The sequence below is a fragment of the Pristis pectinata genome, chromosome 12, assembly GCF_009764475.1.
Source record: "Pristis pectinata isolate sPriPec2 chromosome 12, sPriPec2.1.pri, whole genome shotgun sequence".
In the NCBI taxonomy this organism is placed as follows: Eukaryota; Metazoa; Chordata; class Chondrichthyes; order Rhinopristiformes; family Pristidae; genus Pristis; species Pristis pectinata.
Genome location: NC_067416.1, coordinates 44,157,874 through 44,172,088, shown reverse-complemented (window position 1 = coordinate 44,172,088; position 14,215 = coordinate 44,157,874). Strand labels below are relative to the sequence as shown.

The 14,215-nt window shown below is 49.4% G+C and overlaps 1 protein-coding gene across 1 annotated transcript; it reads right to left on the bottom strand.

The window, feature by feature from the left end:
* Nucleotides 1-982: 982 nt before the first annotated feature.
* LOC127576958 (uncharacterized) lies at nt 983-8,124 on the bottom strand. Its single transcript, XM_052027788.1, has 3 exons — nt 8,094-8,124; nt 1,429-1,559; nt 983-1,387 (listed from the first exon to the last, which is right to left on the bottom strand). The coding sequence occupies exons 1-3, from the start codon at nt 8,122-8,124 to the stop codon at nt 983-985; spliced, it is 567 nt and encodes a 188-aa protein (XP_051883748.1).
* Between the last annotated feature and the right edge of the window lie 6,091 nt (nt 8,125-14,215).

The window sequence follows — 14,215 nt, the reverse complement described above, 5'->3', positions numbered from 1 at the left end:
GCCAGAGATTTCCAATCCTGTCCATGAATTAAAATTAACTGTAATCAAACCCTGCATTTGGTGTACCTGGATCTTGAGTCTTTGTGTCAGTGATCTATGCTTTTTGTTTTTGGATTTGATGCCTTGTGTTAGTTTGTTGTCTTCCTTAGCTCCTTATCACATAGAACAATCCCAGCCTATTCATTTTCTCCTGGTGAATCTCTTCTGCATTTTCTCGTGCTACCACATCCTTCCCGTAAAGTGGTGACCAGAACTGATGTCCCTAATCTTACATTCAATCCTCCTACTCATGAGGCAAGTAAGCTAAATGCATTTTTGACTACTCTATCTACCTGCGTTGCAATTTTCAGGGAGCTATGAACTTGCACCGTAGGGTCCCTCTGTACATCAATGCTTCTAAGGTCCTTTCCATTTATTGTAGAAGCCCTACCAGTATTAGATGACTTGCTTGCATTAAATTCCACCTGCCACTGCTCCACTCAACTTTCCAGATGGTCTGTGTCCCTCTGTATCCTTTCACAACCTTCTTCGATATCTACTATTCCACCAACTTTTCTGTCATCAGTAAACTTACTTAGAAGATCATTGGCAATCTCATCCAAGTATGTAGGAGCAAACTGGTGTACCCAGACAAAACTCACATGGTCACAGTGTAAACTCCACACAGCCAGCAGCAGAAGTCAGAATTGAATCTGGGTTGCTAGTGCTCAGAACAGCAGTTCTACTTGCTGTACCACTGTCCCGTTCCAAATCTGTGCCTGTGTCATCCCGATCTCAGTGGTCCACGGGTTTTGTGTCTCCATATCACAGTCTCTGCAAATGGTGTCTGTGTGTCATTGATCTCTGCATTTGGGTTTAATTGCAGATTTTACTTGCTTTTGTGGCTTGGTGCCAGTGGTTTATAGATTTGGTGACTCAATGATCCTTGGATTTAGTGTCTTAATGTAAGTGGTTTCCAGATTTTGTGCCTTGATGTGACTGGTCAATGGTTTTGGTGCCTCAGTATCGGAGGTCCATGGACTGGGTGTTTCGGTGTCAGAGGTCCATGGACTGGGTGTCTCGGTGTTGGAGGTCCACAGACTGAGTGTCTTGGTGTTGGAGGTCCACAGACTGGGTGTATCGGTGTCAGAGGTCCACAGACTGGATGTCTCGGTGTTGGAGGTCCATAGACTGGGTGTCTCGGTGTCAGAGGTCCACGGACTGGGTGTCTCGGTGTTGGAGGTCCACAGACTGGGTGTCTCAGTGCTGGAGGTCCACAGACTGGTGTCTCGGTGTTGGAGGTCCACGGACTGGGTGCTTCGGTGTCGGAGATCCACGGACTGGGTGTCTCCGTGTTGGAGGTCCACGAACTGGGTGTCTCTGTGTTGGAGATCCATGAACTGGGTACCTCAGTGTTGGAGATCCACGAACTGTGTGTCTCGGTGTCACCAGTCCATGATTTGCGTGCCTCAGTATCAGCGGTCCACGGACTGGGTGTCTCTGTGCCACCGGTCCATAATTTGGGTGCCTCGGTGTCACCGGTCCATGGACTGGGTACCTCGGTTTTGGAGGTCCACGAACTGGGTGTCTCGGTGTTCGAGGTCCATGGACTGGGTGTCTCAGTGTCGCCAGTCCATGGACTGGGTGTCTCGGTGTTGGAGGTCCACAGACTGGGTGCCTCGGTATTGGCGGTCCACAGACTGGGTGTCTCGGTGTTGGAGGTCCACAGACTGGGTGTCTCGGTGTTGGAGGTCCACAGACTGGGTGCCTCGGTATTGGCGGTCCACAGACTGGGTGTCTCGGTGTTGGAGGTCCACAGACTGGGTGTCTCGGTGTTGGAGATCCACGGACTGGGTGTCTCGGTGTTGGAGGTTCACAAACTGGGTGCCTCAGTATCGACAGTCCATGGACTGGGTGTCTCGGAGTTGGAGGTCCATGGACTGGGTGCCTCAGTGTCACCGGTTCATGAAATGGGTGTCTCGGTGTTCGAGGTCCATGGACTGGGTGTCTCGGTGTCGACGGTCCAAGGATTGGGTGTCTCGGTTTTGGAAGTCCATGGACTGGGTGTCTCAGTGTCGCCGGTCCATGAAATGGGTGTCTCGGTGTTCAAGGTCCATGGACTGGGTGTCTCGGTTTTGGAAGTCCACAGACTGGGTGTCTCGGTGTCGCCGGTCCACAGAATGGCTGTCTCTGTGTTCGAGGTCCATGGACTGGGTGTCTTGGTGTTGCCAGTCCAAGGATTGTGTGTCTCAGTGTTGACGGTCCAAGGATTGGGTGTCTCGGTGTCACGGTCCATGTACTGGGTGTCTCTGTGTCGCCAGTCCATGGATTGGGTGTCTCGGTTTTGGTGGTCCATGGACTGGGTGTCTCCATGTCGCCAGTCCATGTACTGGGTGTTTCGGTTTTGGAGGTCCACGGTCTGGATGTTTCGGTGTCGACAGCCCATGGACTGGGTGCTTCATAGATGGGGAAAATGAGATTGTTACACTGAGGTCTTTGGGTACCTATTAAACATGCCCACTGTGGATGGGTTTAAATTTATTGAGGCATAAAACCAGCAGTAGGAGGTGTGGAGCCTCTTGATATATGTTGACCCTTTTATAAACAGGACTTCATACACAAAAGGTGACACAAAAATCAATGATATATCGTTTCACATAACGTTCCAAAGTACAGAGTAATCTCTCTTCAGTTACACACATTTTTCTGATGGTACCCCATTTCTCATCCATTTACCATGCTCCCTGCAGTCTCCATTTCTGTTCTATTTGGTATACCAACTAGTTGTATACCAATTAGTAATTTTAAAAGGAACAGGATGTATAGTCTGTGCGGCTAAGCACAGCTCAAATGCCATCTGATGACACCACTGTTGTTGGTAGAATCTCAGATGGCGACAAGGAGGTGTACAGGAATGAGATAGATCGGCTGGTTGAGTGGTGTTGCAACAACAACCTCACACTTAATGTCAGCAGGACCAAGGAATTGATTGTGGACTTCAGGAAGGGGAAGTTGGGAGAACACACACCAGTCTTTATTGAGGGGTCAGAGTTGGAAGGGGTGAGCAGCTTCAAGTTCCTGGGCATCAACCTCTCGGAGGATCTATCCTGGGCCCAACACATTGATGCAATCACGAAGAAGGCAGACAAATGCAGGGCACAGATAGGTCCATAGGTTGAGGGATGGGAAGGACTGGCAACTCAGTGTTCTAGAGTACAGATGCAACAGGCATGATAGAGGTTGAAGTAAGGGGGAGGGGGATGTGTTTCTGATCAGGGAAGAACATCACGGCAGTACTTAGAGAGGATATTTCTGGGGAGCATCCTGTGAGGTGATGTGGGTAGAACTCCGAAGTAAGAAGGGGGTGATCACTTTGATGAGATTGTATTACTGAAATAGTAAGTGGGAACTAGAGGAGTAAAGATGGATGGAGATCACAGATAGCTGTAGGAATAATAAGGTTGTAGTGGTAAGGGATTTTCACTTCCCTAATATTGACTGGGACTGCCATTGTGCAAAGGGTTTGGATGGGGTGGAATTTGGTAAATATGTCCAGGAAAGTTTTCTCAAGCAATATGTACTGTAGGTGGCCCAACAAGAGTGGGGGCAACACTGGACCTCCTATTGGAAAATGAGTCAGGGCAGGTGACTGAAGTATCAGTGGGGAAGCAGTTTGGGACCAGTGACCATATTTCCATTAGTTTTTAAATAGTCAAAGAAGATCGGAGCAGTCCACAAGTTAAAGTTCTAAAATGGGGCAAGGCTAATTTTGTTGGCATTAGACAGGAACTTGCAAAAGTTGATTGGGAGAGGCTGCTTTCAGGTAATGGGAGGCCTAGCAAGTGGGAAGCTTTTAAAAGTGAGATGGGAGTGCTCAGGGCCAGCATGTTCCCGTTAGAGTGAAGGGCAAGGCTGGCATGATTAGGAAACCATGGTTGATTAGGGATACTGAAGCTTTGGTCAAGAAAAAGGAGGCATATAGGCAGCTGGGATCAAGCGGAATCAAGCTGGGATCCTTGAGGACTATAAGGTATGTACGTAGATCATGGAACGTTTCATGTAAATAACTGTTCCGCATCACTTATAAATGTTCGTTTCATTGCAGTGCTAAATCCTGTTTAGTTAGACTCAACTGTATCACAAGCATAGAACATAGGACAGTGCAGCACAGGAACAGGCCTCTCAGTGCACAGTGTCTGTGCCAACCATAATGCCAATGAAGCAACAAACCTGCCTGCACATGATCCATGGAGAAGGTCGCAAAAGCTAGGGAATTCAGGGAAGAGAACAGCAATGTCTTGAAACATATGCACATTATAAAAGAGGAGTTGTTGGCAGTCTTAAAGCGCATAAAGTTGGATATGTCTCTGGGCCTGAGGATGTGTATCTTCGAACATTGTGGGAAGGTAGTGAAGAAGTCACTAGGGCTCTGGTAGAGATACCTGTATCATTGTTAGTCACGGGTGAGGTACCAGAAGACTGGAACATGGCTGATGCTGTGCCTTTATTTAAGAAGGACTACAAAAATAAGCTAGGGGGCTATAGGCCAATGATGGATGAAGTGGTGGGAAAGTTACTGGAAGGGATTCTGAAAGTCAGGGTCCACTTGGATTTGAAAAGGATTTGTGCGTGGGAAATTGCGTCTCATGAATTTGATTGAGTTTTTTGAAGAGGTGACAATGAGGAATGATGAGGGCAGGGCGGTAGCTGTTGTCTACATGGACTTTAACAAGGCCTTTGACAAGGTCCCACATGGTAGGCTGATCTGGAACGTTTGATCACATGGGATCCAGGGTAAGCATGCCAATTGAATTCAAAATTGGCTTAGTGGAAGGAGACAGAGGGTGGCTGGGGAGGGCCTGTGACAGATTGGAGGCCTGTGACAGTGATGTGTCACAGGTCATGCCTCACAAGCCTGAATGAATTATTTGAGGATGTGACAAAGCACATTGATGAAGGTAGAGCAGTGGATGTGGTGTACATGGATTTTAGTAAGGCATTTGAAAAGGTTCCTCATGGAAGCATTATTCAGAAAGTCAGGAGGCTTGGGATCCAGGGAAACATGACTGTGTGGATTCAGAATTGGCTCACCCATAGAAGACAGAGGGTGGTTGTAGACGGAGCATATTCTGCCTGGAGGTTGGTGACCAGTGGTGTTCCACAGGGATCTGTTCTGGGACCCCTGCTCTTTGTGATTTTTATAAATGACTTTGATGAGGATATGGAAGAGTGGGTTAGTAAGTTTGCAGATGACACAAAGGTTGGTGGTGTTATGGATAGTGTAGAAGGTTGCTGTAGGTTACAACAGGACATTGATAGGATGCAGAGCTGGGCTGAGAAGTGGCAGATGGAGTTCAACCCGGAAAAGTGTGAAGTGATACCCTTTGGAAGATCGAATTTGATGGTAGAATACAAGGTTAATGGCAGGACTCTTAGCAGTGTGGAGGAACAGAGGGAACTTGGGGTCCACGTCCATAGATCCCTCAAAGTTGCCATGCAGGTCGATAGGGTTGTTAAGAAGGTGTAAGGTGTGTTGGCATTCATTAGTCGGGGCATTGAGTTCAAGAGTCACAAGGTAATGTTGCAGCCTTATAAAACTCTGGTTAGACCACACTTGGAATATTGTGTTCAGTTCTGGTTGCCTCATTACAGGAAGGATGTGGAAGCTTTGGAGAGGGTGCAGAGGAGATTTACCAGGATGCTGCCTGGATTGGAGAGTCAATTGAGTGAGCTTAGGCTTTTCTCTTTAGAACGATGGAGGATGAGAGATGACTTGATAGAGATGTACAAGATGATAAGAGACATAGATTGAGTGGACAGCCAGAGACTTCTTCCCAGGGCAAAAAGGCACCTCCACGCACTGGAGGGATACCATTAAAGCTATGTCTGTAAAATCCTTCAAATCCACTGGCAGGATATGCGAAGCATGTCAGTGTCTTTGCTTGGCTAATAAATCTTGCAATAATGCTTAGTTACACTCAGTCTACTCCATTGGACAGACCACATTACTCCCCATCCTGACACCAGACTCTATTCAGAACCAAGTGGTTACCAAGGGAAATGGGACAAGATTCCAAGATGTTCTCAACAATCCCATGAAAACGTTGAACATCCCCATCAATTCCAAGGATATTGGTGGGACCAAGTGATGCTTTGCTGAACACCTGCGCTCTGCCTTTCATGGCTGTCTGGAGCTTCTGGTTGCCAACCATTTTAATTCCCCTCCGCATTCCCACACTGACATGTCCATCCTCAGCCTCCTCAACTGCCAGGGTAAGGTCAAACATAAACTAGAGGAACAGCACCTCTTATTCTGCCTGAGTAGTCTACAACCCAATGGCATGAAGACTAAGTTATCCAGTTTCAGGTAACCTGCTCCCTCTCTGTTTCTTTCCCACTCCTGATCTAACCAGGCCCTGTCACACACCCATTTCTTGCTAATCACCCCCCCCACCTCCATCCCTCAGTTTCTTTCACCTCCCCTACTGTCTGCCCATCACCAACGTACTCTTCCCACTGAGTCGTACTTTTCCCATCTGCCCACCCTACCTCCCTTATTTGGTTCCTCTTCACCTTCCTTCCATCATCTTCACCCCTTTGTCACTTCCAGCTATCACCTCCCAGCTTCTGACACCATTCCTACTCTCCCCCTTCCCTCATCTGCCTATCACCCTTCCTCACCTGGATCCACCTATCGCCTGCCAGCTCTTGCTCCACCCCTTCCCTACACCTTTTTATACTGGCTATCTCCCCTCTATCTTTCAGTCAAGATGAAGGGTGTCAACCTGACTGTTCATTTCCCTCCACAGATGCTGCCTGATATGCTCAGTTCCTCCATCACTTTGTGTGTTGTTCTTGTTTCCAGCATCTGCAGTCTCTTGTGTCTCCTCTTAAATTCCTAACATTGCTCTAACATCTTCAAGTGCTGATTCCGGTCCACTTTTAATAAACCAGTTATTAATTGAGTAAAATTTGCCTTACTCCATTTGGAATATTTACTTTGATTTTATATTTGTCTTTCTCCATAACTCTGGCAAATCTCAGTACTAGAAAAATACTCAGTACGCAGTTTCATTCTCTTAACCTAAATACAGAATTGCTCTCCCATCCCACTCCAACCCAACCCATCTTGTTGTGCTTGTTACTTACTGATTAAGAAAGTTCTCCTAAATGCTATTTATGATTTCTGCACCTCTATACCTTTACGATGACTGTACCACAGTTGACGTTTGAATAGTTAAACCCTTTTCTATTACTGCATTTTCCAGTTTCTTTACAATTTTTCCCCTCTTGTTCTCTTAGACATTCTGTAAACTTATAGCATATTCCCAACAATGTAAGCCATCCTTTCATTGTTCTTCAGTTCAACGCACATGGCCTCATTTTATAATCTTGTTAATACATTGTAGCGGCTAGCTACACTACTGTAGAATAAAGACACGGAGTCTGTTGCTTGGAGTCAGAAGTCGATTGCTCGACAGGGGCGTGGTGCTACTTCTAATAGCGAAACTCTTCCCGCGCTTCAGTTCCCGTGCTGACGTCACGCGCGGGTCAACTTACCTTCCCACGAGCGGGCTTTCCTAGCCCAACGATGGAAAAGAAGGAGGGCCCCGTGCCATCTTGGGTCGGGGCCTCCGACGACACTCGTGATCTCGGGAGCCGGTTCGATACCGGTAAGGTGAGTCACCACATAACCCCGCCCCAGAACCGGCGATACCGTCGCGAAAGCCAGAATTAAATAAACTATGACTTGGGTGGCCTGCCCCTGCGTCGCGCTCACTGGACCACTACCAGTTGGTCCAGGTCTAAATGAGCCAGCTTCAGCTGGTCAATTGTAAAAACCTCCTCGCGTCCCCCTATGTCCAGCACAAACGTAGACCCATTGTTCTTGACGACCCGGAATGGCCCTTCGGACGGCCGCTGCAGCGGTGTTTGGTGCGCGCCCCTCCTGACAAAGACAAACTTACAGTTTTGGAGGGACATTGGCAGACGGGTCGGAGCCTGTCCGTGTCGCAAGGTGGGTATTGGGGCCAGGTTGCCAAGTGACTTGTGCAGCCCATCGAGTGTCGCAGCAGGTTCTTCCTCTGGCCCCCGAGCGGCTGGTAGGAACTCACCCAGGACAACCAAGGGCATTCCGTAGACCATCTCTGCGAACGAGGCATGCAGGTCCTCTTTTGGCGCGCTACGTATCCCCAGCAGGACCCAGCGGAGTTCATCCACCCAGTTGGGCCCCTTAAGGCGGGCCATGAGTGCCGACCAGGTGTCGATGGAACCTCTCCACCAGCCCATTGGATTGCGGATGATAGGAGGTGGTGAGGTGGATCTGGGAACCCCACAAGTCGGCGACGGCAGACCACAGGCCGGAGGTGAATTGAGCTCCCCTGTCTGAGGTGATATGGGCCGGGACACTGAAACGGGCGACCCAAGTTGACAAAAGGGCCCGTGCACAGGACTTGGTGGAGGTGTCCACGAGGGGAATGGCTTCGGGCCAGTGGGTAAAGCAGTCGACGACCGTGAGGAGGTACCGCGCTCCTCAGGAGACTGGGAGGGGACCGACAAGGTCGACATGGATATGGTCGACCCTCCGGCAGGTAGGTTGAAAGTCCTGCAGAGGGGCCTTGACATGCTGCTGTACTTTCGAGGTTTGGCAGTGTGTGCAGGACCGGGCCCATTCGGAAACCTGTTTACGCAGGCCATGCCAGACGAACTTGTCAGACACCATCTGGACAGTAGTCCGGATGGATGGGTGCGCCAGGCCGTGAATGGAATCAAACACCCGTCGACGCCAGGCAGCTGGAACGATGGGGCGGGGTTTACCGGTGGAGATATCACAGAGCAGGGTGCGCTTACTAGGGCCTACCAGTAGGTCTTGCAGTTGAAGGCCCGAGACTGCGGTGCAATAGCTGCGCATCTCCATGTCCATTCGTTGTGCCTCCGCCAAGGCGCCAAAATCCACCCCCGGGACAAAACTTGGATGGTGGGCTGTGAAAGCGCATCTGCGACCACATTCTTTTTCCCAGACAGATGGCGGACGTCAGTGGTGTATTCTGAGATGTACAACAAGTGCCACTGCTGCCTTGCTGACAAGGGATCTGAGACCTTGTTGAAAGCAAAGGTCAACAGCTTGTGGTCAGTGAAAGCTGTAAACGGTCTGCCCTCTAAGAAGTATCGGAAGTGTCTGATGGCCAGGTACAACGCCAACAGCTCGCAGTCGAAGGCGCTATATTTGAGCTCTGGTGGTCGAAGGTGTCTGCTGAAGAATGCCAACGGTTGCCAACACCCTTCGATGAGCTGCTCTAGAACGCCTCCGAACGCTGTGCTGGAGGCATTGACCATGAGGGCAGTCGGGACGTCCGTACGAGGATGCACCAACATGACTGCATCCGCCAAGGCCTGCTTGGTTTTGACGAATGCGGTGTCAGCCTCCTCTAACCAAACAATGTCCTTGCTTCCACCCGACAGGAGAGCAAACAACGGGCGCACGATGCAGGCCGCGGATGGTATGAACCGGTGATAAAAGTTTACCATACCGAGAAATTCCTGCAGGCCCTTGATGGAGGTGGGTCTGGCAAAGTGGCGGATGGTGTCGACCTTTGCAGGCAGGGGTGAGGCGCTGTGTTTGCCGATCCGATGGCCCAGGAAATTGATTGTCTCGAGTCCGAACTGGCATTTGGCTGGGTTGATGGTCAGGCTGAAATCCCTCAGACGAGAACAGAGTTGACGGAGGTGCGTGAAATGTTCCTGGCGGCTGCTGCTGGCGATCAAGATGTTGTCGAGGTATATGAAGATGAAGTCAAGGTCGTGCCCGACCGTGTCCATCAGTCGTTGGAAGGACTGAGCAGCATTCTTGAGGCCAAAGGGCATCCGGACAAATTCAAAGAGGCTGAAAGATGTGATCAGCGCCGTCTTTGGAAGGTCGTCCGGATGCACGGATGCACCGGGATCTGGTGATGTCCGCGGATGAGGTCGACCTTGGAAAAAATGGACCACCCGTGCAGGTTGGCAGCGAAGTCCTGAATATGCGGTACGGGGTACTGGTCTGGGGTAGTTATGTCGTTCAGGCGTTGGTAATCGCCGCAGGGTCACCAGCCTCCGGCTGCTGTCCGACCTGCAGATGATCCCCAACTCCTCCATCTTCTTGAATTCCTCCTTCTCGAGGCGGAGCTTGTCTGGAGGTAGCCGTCGGGCGCAGGCGTGGAGGGGTGGGCCCTGAATGTGATGCTGGAAGCCGTGCTTGGGCAAGGTGGTGGAGAACTGGGGCGTTAGTACAGACGGGAACTCTGCCAGGACCCTGGCAAACTCGTTGGTCGACATGGTGACGAAGTCAAGGTGTGGGGCCGGCAGCTTGGCCTAACCCAACGAGAACGTTTGGAAGGTCCTGGAATATACCAAATGCTTACCCCGCAGGTCAACCAGCAGACTGTTGGCACGAAGGAAATCTGCCCCGAGGAGTGGTTGTGCAACGGCGGCCAGGGTGAATTTCCAGGTAAAGTTGCTGGTGCCGAACTGGAGTTGCACTGAACGGGTGTCAAAGGTCCGGATGGCGCTGCAGTTGGCGGCTCTGAGGGCAAGTCCTGGTGTGCAGTTGCGAGTCTTATGGCTGTTGGGAGGCATGACGCTGACCTTGGCCCTGGTATCTACCAGGAAACGACGGCCAGAACGCCTGTCTCACACATGCAAGAGGCTATCCGGGTGGCCAGCCGCCGTAGCCATCAGCGGCGGCTGGCCCTGGCGTTTCCCGGAAACCTGCATGGTGGCCAGCACCTGCGGGTGTCTGCGCCCCACCGCTGGTGGTAGAAACACCATTGGTCGGTCGGCATCTCAGACCTGGTGGCAGGTGGGGTGCGGTCGATTGCCGGGTCTGGCCTGCTGGGCCACTGGGTATGTGGCATGGCAACGCGCTCGACAGATGCCTCACTCTCCTTCGCCCACCAAAGGACATAAGTACATGTGGCCACCTTCCGGGGGTTGCTGAAGTCGGCATCCGCCAGAAGCAGGTGGATGTCATCGGGTAACTGCTCCAGAAAGGCCTGACCGAACATCAAGCAGGGTTTGTGGCTGTCTGCCAGGGCCAACATCTCGTTCATGAGCACAGAGGGGGGTCTGTCACCCAACCCATCGAGGTGGAGGAGGCGAGAGGCCCGTTTGCATCAGGAAAGGCCGAAAGTCTCAAGAAGGAGGGTCTTGAACTTATCATACTTCTCCTCCTCCGCGGGTGCCTGGATGAAGTCCTCGACCTGGGCTGTGGTGTCTTGGTTGAGAGCGCTCACCACGGAGTAGTACTTGGTGTCGCCCCTGGTGATCTGGCGAATCTGGAATTGGGCCTCGGCCTGGTCGAACCAGACATGTGGCCGGAGGGTCCAAAAGGTGGGCAGTTTAAGGGCTACTGCCTGTACCTCTTGTTGCGCAGACATCGTGGGTCCAAAAACATTTGGGCCCGTCGGGGTCACCAATGTAGCGGCTAGCTACACTACTACAGAACAAAGACGTGGAGTCTGTTGCTTCCAACGACTGAAGTCGATTGCTCGACAGGGGTGCGGTGTGCCTTTTAATACCGAAATTCTTCCCGTGCTTCAGTTCCCGCGCTCACCTGACCTTACCGCGCACGGGCTTTCCTAGCCCAACAATGGAGAAGAAGGAGGGCCCCACGCCACCTTGGGTCAGGGCCTCCGACCACGCTCGCGATCTCGGGAGCCGGTTCAATACCGGTAAGATGAGTCGCCACAACATCATCCCTTCCAGCTGTGATTGTTCTTTTCAACCAAGATTGCCACCCAATAACTCCTACTTTATTATCCTACTCTCTATTTCCTCTGAAAACATTAAATGAGAACATTAGGCTTCCATACGGACTCTCTTTGTCATATTTCAGTTATAATTATAATATGCTATGTGCCTTTAACTCCACTGCCACGTTTAATATACTTGCATTGAGATAAATACCATTAAGCAGAGTCAGAATCCTTTCTTTTACATTTTCTAATCTTCTTCTTCTGTGCTTTTCAAATTCTCTCTTTAGTTTTCTGCCTTCCATTTCCATTTCAGCTTTACTCCCTTCAGACTCTTTGCTCAGCTTACCTTCTCCATGTGAAGCTAGCCTAAATCTTCTCAAAAAGCATGAGTAAAACTATCTATTGGTCTGAGCCCTGTACAGGTACCAGCTTCCCCAGAACTGGTGCCAATGCTCCACCAATCTAAAGTCCTCCTTCCTTCACCACTTCTCCAGCCATGTCTTCATTATCAAGAGCAAAAGGATAACTAGGGAGGGGGTAGGACCACTCAAGGATAAAGGAGGGAACATGTGCTTGGAGGCAGAGGATGTGGGCAAGGTCCTAAAGGAGTACTTTGCATCAATATATACCAAGGAGAAGGATGAGGGGGATATTTATTCTTGTAACTTATAGTAATTTTTATGCCTTGCACTGTACTGCTACAGCAAAACAACAAATTTCATGATATATGTCAGTGATAATAAACCTGAGTCTGTTTCTGATAGTGATATCAGTGTGGAGCGTGCTAATATGCGAGGGCATTTTGAGATAAAGAAGGAGGTATTGTTGGGTCTCTTAAAGAACATTAAGGTGGATAAGTCCAAGATCTTTGTGTCCTGTCTAGCCACAGGCGAGGTCCCGGAGGGCTGGCGAGTAGCTAATGTTGTTCCATTCTTTAAGAATGGAAATAGGGATAATGCTGGAAACTATAGACCAATGAGTCCCACATCAGTGGTGGGGAAGCTACTGGACAGGATTCTTAGGGGTAGGATTTATGAGCATTTGGAAAATCATGGCCTAGTTAGGGACAGTCAGCATGGCTTTGTGTGGGGCAAGTTGTATCTTACTAACGATTGAGTTTCTTGAGGAGGTGACAAAGGTGATTAATCCAGGTAGATCTGTGGATGTTGTCTACATGGATTTTAGTAAGGCGTTTGACAAGGTCCCTCGTGGGAGGCTCATCCAGAAGATTCAAATGCATGGGATCCACCATCAATAGGCCGTTTGGATTCAGAATTAACTTGCCAGTAGAAGACAGAGGGTAGTGGTCGATGGGACTTATTTCTAGCTAGAGGTCCATGACTAGTGGTGTTCTGTAGGGATCTGTACTGGGATCTCTGCTGTTTGTGATATATAGAAATGCCCTGGATGGTGAAGAAGGTTGCTAAAAGACACAGCACAATATAGATGATTTGCAGATATGGGCAGAAAAATGGCAGGTGGAGTTTATTCTGGCCAAATGTGATGTGTTGCACTTTGGAGGATCAAATGTAGAAGGAGTGTGTACTATTAATGGCACAACCCTTAACAGTATATATGTACAAAGGGATGTTGGGGCCCAAGTCCATAGCTCCCTAAAAGTTGATGCAGGCGTAGATAGGGTGGTAAAGAAGGAGTATCACATGCTTGCCTTTATTAGTCAAGGCATTGAGTTCAAGAGTCAGGAAGTTATGTTGCAGCTCTATAAAGCTCTAGATTATTGCTTCCAATTCTGGTCACCCCATTATCAGAAGGATGTGGAGGTTTTGGAGAGGGTGCAGAAGAAGTTTACCAGGATGTTGCTTGGATTGGAAGGCATGTACTGTAAGGAGAGGTTGGACAGACTTGTGGAGACATAAGAGAGACTGAAGATGCTGAAGTCTGGAGCAACACACAAAATGCTGGAGGACTGTCCACTTCCCTCCATAGATGCTGCCTGACCCATTGAGTTCCTCCAGCATTTCGTGTTTTGGACAAACTTGTGTTGTTTTCTCTGGAATGGTGGAGGCTGAAGGGAGATCTGATTGATGATTTTCAGTCAGATTATGAGAGGCATAGAGAGAGTAGACAGCCAGTAATTTTTCCTAGGGTGAAATGTCTAATACTAGAGGGCATGCGTTTAACGTGAGAGGGGGTAAGTTTAAAGAAGATGTGCGGGTTAAGTTTTTTACACAGAGAGTGGTGGGTGCCTGGAATGTGCTGGCAAAGCTGGCAGTGGAGGCAAATACAATAGAGATGTTTAAGAGGCTCTTAGAAAGACGCATGAATGTGCAGAGAATGGAGGGATATGAACAATGTGTAGGCAGAAGGGATTAGTTTACTAGTTTAATTCATTCGGCACCACATCGTGGGCCACAGGGCCTGTTCCTGTGTTGTACTGTTCCATGTCCTATGTTCTATAATACATGAGTAATCCAGCAAGAAACATAAAAACAAACTGTAAAAAAGAAAAGAATAGTTAATGTGGGTGTTTTACAGACTGAGGT

What these genes read in the sequence shown, in the direction of transcription:
- LOC127576958 (XM_052027788.1), bottom strand. Translation starts at nt 8,124, where the DNA reads ATGGTCTACGGAATGCCCTTGGTTGTCCTGG. An exon ending in AATGCCCTTGGTTGTCCTGG is followed by an intron (nt 1,560 to 8,093) that starts GTGAGTTCCTAC and finishes CGAGACACCCAG; the next exon opens with TTCGTGGACCTCCAAAACCG. An exon ending in GGCACGCAAATCATGGACTG is followed by an intron (nt 1,388 to 1,428) that starts GTGACACCGAGA and finishes TCCAACACTGAG; the next exon opens with GTACCCAGTTCATGGATCTC.